At 42.2% G+C, this 6,168-nt stretch overlaps 1 protein-coding gene across 1 annotated transcript; it reads right to left on the bottom strand.

The window, feature by feature from the left end:
- Window positions 1–3,519, bottom strand: LOC115600100 (kinesin-like protein KIF2A). The gene is made up of 6 exons (XM_030468331.1): window positions 3,473–3,519; window positions 2,516–2,606; window positions 2,287–2,350; window positions 1,815–1,906; window positions 1,437–1,579; window positions 1–79 (listed from the first exon to the last, which is right to left on the bottom strand). Exons 1-6 carry the CDS (start codon window positions 3,517–3,519, stop codon window positions 1–3), a joined length of 516 nt encoding a protein of 171 aa, XP_030324191.1.
- Window positions 3,520–6,168: the final 2,649 nt, after the last annotated feature.

Genomic DNA, 6,168 nt, shown 5'->3' with positions numbered 1-6,168 from the left:
TCAGGCTGTAGTCGCTCGTGAAGGATCCGTGCTTCTGCCGCTTTTCCGTTCCTCCGCTGTGTCTGCCTCGTAGCTGAAGCTGAAGTGCCGAGAGAAGGGGGCGTCTAGAAGAAAGCTGCTACCTTTTCCTTTTTTCCTAGGGTTTTTTATACCCCAAAAGAAAGAGGGGTCCCTTTATTGCATAAGTCCCTGATACATACAGATTTCCAGACTTCCCGGAGATGAATCATCCTTATCTTTTTGTCTTTTGGTGCCCTGCTAATTTCTTAGTTTTTGGTCTCCACCCTGCACCAGGAGGTGACCTGATAAGCAATCTTATCTTTTAGGTGTCTGTCAGGCATACGGTGAGGTAAACATATGTTAATTGTAACCAAGCAGGAAGAGAGAAGAAAAAAAAAAGGTGATTCAAGAGACATATTTTGTATTTTCAATTCAAGGTGTATACATCACACCACCTCCCTGGGCAGTCCGTTCAAACACCTAACTACTCTCTCAGTAAAGAAATTCTTCCTCAGATCTAGTCTAAATCTCCCCTTGTGCAACTTCAGGCCATTTCCTCTAGTCCTATCACTGTTCACTTGAGAGAAAAGGCCAGCACCCACCTCCCTACAACCCCCTTTCAGGTAGTTGTAGACAGTAATAAGGTCTCCTCTCAGCCTCCTCTTCTCCAAAATAAACGTGATGTATACACGTGGAATTGAAAATACAAAATATGTCTCTTGAATCACTTTTTTTTTCTTTTTTTCTCTCTTCCTGCTTGCAATTAACATGTTTACCTCAATGTATGCCTGACAGACACCTAAAAGATAAGATTACTTATCAGGTCACCTCCTGGTGCAGGGTGGAGACCAAAAACTAAGAAATTAGCAGGGCACCAAAAGACAAAAAGATAAGGATGACTCATCTCCGGGAAGTCTGGAAATTTGTATGTATCAGAGACTTATGCAATAAAGGGACCCCTCTTTCTTTTGGAGTATAAAAAACCCTAGGAAAAAAGGACAAAGCAGCAGCTTCTAGACGCCCCCTTCTCTCGACACTTCGGTTTCCAGCTACGAGGCAGACACAGCGGAGGAACGGAAAGCGGCAGAAGAGACGGATCCTTCACAAGCAATTCCAGCCCGAGGCCACATCCCGCACGGACAGTGATAAACCCTCTCTGTTTTTTCCCTTTTACCTTAATAACTCTCTTTCCAAAGGTGACTAATTTATGCAAAGGCTTTCTGCCAGCAAAACTGGTTTTCCCTGTTTAAAATAAACCCTTGTAACTCGTTTAAATCCTAAAGCCTGATTATTTTTTAAATTCACGAGTCGTCTATAAGTAGTGGCTGATTTTTCCTCTAAATCAAAATATAAATAATAACTCGGATCGTAACAATATGCCTAATTTCCTCTAATTTAATTTATTATGAAAAATTAGCAGAAGCTATGGGAGATACCTGCAGCTGTTGCCTATTTCAATAAGCTTAAGAACATCTTCAACACATTTGACTTCCCGTTCCTGCAATCCCACCACCTGGACTTGCTGTTTACCATCTTCTAACACTCTTAATTTTGTCTTCCTGTTCAACAAGTCAAAAACCTTGAGGGGAGGGGGAACAGAACAGTTAAGAGGAGCTTTAAAAGACATTGTTGCTTCAAATCTCATATCAAAATCTGCAAAGCATTCCATGCACAAACATGATTGGAAAGGAAGTGTAAAGAATTATTTGAAATAAAGCTTTCAATACAAAAAGGAAAAATAAGATGTGATAAGCTCACAGTCCTGTTTGTGAAAGAGAAATTCCACCTTCCTCAGAAAAAGATCAGGTATTTACCTTACCACTGTAGATCTCAAAAAATGTTGCATATACTTGAAGTTCCAACTTCTTATAATTTGGCTTCTTTAGCATTAAAAAGACATCTCGAGCTGTGAGTACATTTCCAAAACAAACAAAAAAAATCCAGTTGTGTATTTTCATTTAGTGAAGACTCATTAGTGCATAACAGTCTATTTTAGAGCATCTCTCATATTTTGCAAGTGTAACAGATTGGGTCAGTCAATCAAGTAAAATCACTGCCATTTAAACTGCCACATTAAGTTGGAAGATCCAGAAGACCCCAATCATCAGTAATATTTCTTAAATTTTTGAAGTTATATACATATATATTTACTGTGTAAAGACTACACACCTAAGAACTATTTTTTATTTTACCAAAGCTCCACTGGAACATGTTTGTACAACAGGAAGTAGAAATGTATTGACCTCAACTAATTTGCAAAAAGCCAACAGAATATTAAAGTCTCACCTGCGAGTGCATATATTCCTTTAGAACAATCTTGGTTCTTTCCTGAAAAGTCACCACCCATAGTCTAAATTTAAAAAACAAACAAACACAAAAAAATCCAACACTATAAAGATCAGAACTGTATTATATTACAGAACTGTAACTTACATATTTGTTACTTATTAGAATTTATCAAAATGTACTGCACATAGAAAGAAGTGCATTGCTGACATGTAGAAGAAATACTTACATGGGTTTTTCCACTGCCTGTTTGTCCATATGCAAAACAAGTGGCCATTCCCCTTTCAAATATGGTCTCCACTAATGGTCGAGCTGTAAACCTTAAATGCAAAAAACAAAAGTACTTTAGAAGCTTAATTACTTTAAGATGCCACACTACTACAAGGGCACTATAAATTTAAAGGCCACAGGTAACAAAACTAGTTCTGTACTTTGAGAGGCCAAAGGGCATCCACATTAAATCCCAAACTAAAGAGGCTACCAGCTCTAAGGCATTAACATGTCCTAAAAAATTAAATGAAAGCTACAAGGTGTCTCATTTATTTCACAATGATATATATTTTCAGGGCCTGAAAGAGAATAATATTTCCTTGTTTTAATGATGCAACACAGCACAGCCTTCTACATAGAGTTTGGAGCTCGCTCAAGAAGACAGCATTGGAAGATACGGAAGTAGGAGAGTGCAGCAGACAAATATTTAAAGTTTGCCTATATAAGAATTCCATTACAGTTTTGGTTTGTTTGGTTTTTTGGTGTGTTTTTCTTTTTTTCGTGGTGGGGTTTTTTTTCCCCTAAATGAGCTTCCAAGACTGTCATGGTTTGGGCCAGGATAAAAGTGATTTTCTGTCTTGTACTTTTGCTTTCAGCTAAGTCTCTTGTAAGTAGTTGCACTTGCTGAAATTAACAGCAAGTTTCTCAGACGGTGTCTACTTCTAGGACTGATAACACTCGATGTTTATAGTTACAGCTAGAGACTGGTATGCAGAGCCAAGGACACTGCTCAGCTCTGAGGAACATTTTACCCTCCAGAAGGAATAAAGAGGTCCCACCTGCAGCCCTCCTTTGGGGAGGACCGGACAAGATAGATGCTAGAATTGACCAAAAAGAGTATTCCATCCCATATGCGTCATCCTCAGTATAAATTTGCAGGATCACAAGGGTCAAGCCAGCTTCCTGCCCTTCCTGCCTTTCCTGCTCCCCTTTCTTCGCCCATTCCCTGTTTTGCTTCGGCATCCTGGGAGGATTCTGTCCATTCGTCTGCCTGGGGTCCTGATCTGTGCCAGCCCATATCTGTGTGTTCCTGCCTCCAGTTCCCAACTGCTGCCGACTCCAGGAGTCCAGCCTGGTCTTTCCCAGGGCTGCCCTGCAGCCTCGGTGGTGACGTGAGAGTTATTGGGGGAAAAGGGGGGAAGGAACGTGGTATCAATTTTCCTGTATATTTGTATATATGTAGTAATTTTTCCTATTTATCATTACTGTTTCATTAAAGCTGTGTAGTTTAGTTTCCAACCCATAAGTCTCTCTCCCTTATTCTCTCTCCTTTCTTTATTAGGGAGGATAGAGGGATTAATAGAGAACATCTGTTACTCAGTTTAATTGCCGGGCCAGCCTTAAACCGTGACAGATTTACTGGCACCCAACATGGGGCCCGAGCTAATCGGCTTGAGTCCAGTTTAAATTTTGACTAATTTACCTGAATAGTTTGAATTCCAACTCCAGTGAAAGAATGGCTTCGCTGAGTGGGAATCAGACCTTTTTCTTTGGAAATTTTACAGGGTTGGAGATTAAACCAATCATGCCGTACCTTTGGTATTTAGGGTATGTGATATGTATTTTTGCTGACAGAATGAGTGTTAATATGTGGCTTATTTTTGGTAAGCGCTGCTTGAGAAAAGTAGTTGTGATATGGTCTGCAATACCAGTATACAGTGCAGTACATGGTGCAGTGGTGTTTCATACAAGGATTAAAACCTTTGTTGGTAATTATATTTTCAAGCCTTCTTTTGAGGAAATATACCACTCTTGGGCTGAGTTCACTGGATTCTAGTCAAAATGGCATTATGCTTATTATAGTTTTGAACCTCCTGATTGTTGTAGTCAATGTTTTTCAGGTGTCTGTGAGTATTCTCATGTGTTATCATATGTTGGTGAGGAGTAAGACAACTACAATTAGGGGAATGAGTACAACTCGTAAAGAGAGCACCCCCACTTTTGCCTCCGCAGCTGCTTCTCACCCCCCCCTCATGCAAGGGCACAACTCAGATACGGCCAGCGAACATCGCCAGCATATCTGCTACAGCTACAGCTGCAGCTGCTGCCTCCACCCCCACAGACACTGCTGCTGTTCAGAAAGCGAGCCCTGCTGCTGCTACTGCTGCAGCCGCCACAGCCTCTCCCCCTCAGCCAACCAGCTACTTGTTGATCCTGTAACTAGGAGAAAAGGAAAACAATGGAAACCAGAAATGAGCCTTAACCCTTCAAGGTCTGAGCGAGAAAAACAGGTGATAGAGGAAATAGAGGATACTGCCTCTCCTCGTAGAGCAGCTAGAGCAGACTCTAAAGCAGAATCAGCTGAGGAGGACTCAGACTCAGAATCTGCTCAGTCCTATTCCATGAGGGACTTGCGTACTCTGAGAAAAGACTATAGCCGTTTTTCAAGTGAACCACTCCTCTCTTGGTTACTCCAATGCTGGAATGATGGGGCTGCTACCATAACATTAACTCAGAGGGAAGCCAGGCAGTTGGGATCCCTGGCCAAAGATGCAGGTATTGATTGGGCATTTGGGAAAAGGGATAGAACCACCAGCCTATGGAGACGACTCTTGTCAGCTGTAAGGGAGAGATATCCCTATAAAGAGGAAATAGACTGCCCACAGGTCAAAGCACGCACACTTGAAAAAGCTATCAGGTATCTGGAAGAATTGGCTGTGCGAGATATGATCTATACTGATGAAAACATTGAAGATCCTTATCACATGCCATGCCCTAGACCTATGATGCAAAGGTTTGTGGATGCTGCACCACCGCCTTTTAACCATACACTATCAGTAATGCTATGGGTTCCTGGAGATATGGATGGAATTGTGGGTGATGTGATTAAAACAGCACGAGAATGTGAAGATGCTGTCATGGCCCCTCGTCGGGCCTGGGTCTCAACTGTAAAGAGAACAGCTGAGAAACTGCATTCACCCTTTTTTCCTCAGATAAGCGGAAGTCATCGCATTGCAGCCATTAAGAGGAGACGCCCTCCTATGAGACAGAATCAAGAGAAACAGAATTCAGCAAGAGGAATCCTATGGGCACTCCTGAGTGAGTATGGAGAGGACATGAAAAAGTAGGATCAGAAACCTACTGCTGTCCTACAGGACCAAGTATTTAAGTTGCTGGGTAAGGCGAAGGCAAAAGGAGGTCCTTCTGAAAAGAAGGCTGCTCAAGTCTCCAGTGTGGAGTTACCCAATCCAAATATGCAGGTGACTCAAGATCCCTGTACATCAGGTGTGAATACTGGGGATGCAAACTCCAGGAATGCACGTACTGACAATGTTGTATGTGCTCAAGCTTAGAGGTGCCCTGCCTCCAGCCAGGTGGAGGAGAGGGACAACCGAATCTATTGGATTGTGTGGATTTGATGGTCTGGCACATTAGAGCCACAAAAGTATAAAGCCTTGGTGGACACTGGTGCACAGTGCACCCTAATGCCATCGAATCAGAAAGGGACAGACTCCGTCACTATTTCTGGAGTGACGGGGGGATCTAAAGAACTGACTATTGTGAAGGCTGATGTGAGCCTCACTGGAATAAAGCGGCATAAACACCCGATAGTGACTGGTCCAGATGCTCCGTGCATCCTTGGCATAGACTACCTCAAGGGAGGTGATTTCG

The sequence above is a fragment of the Calypte anna genome, chromosome W (assembly GCF_003957555.1).
Source record: "Calypte anna isolate BGI_N300 chromosome W, bCalAnn1_v1.p, whole genome shotgun sequence".
Lineage (NCBI taxonomy): Eukaryota > Metazoa > Chordata > Aves > Apodiformes > Trochilidae > Calypte > Calypte anna.
Note: the sequence above shows the minus strand (reverse complement) of the source record. Positions and strands in the feature narration are given on the sequence as shown.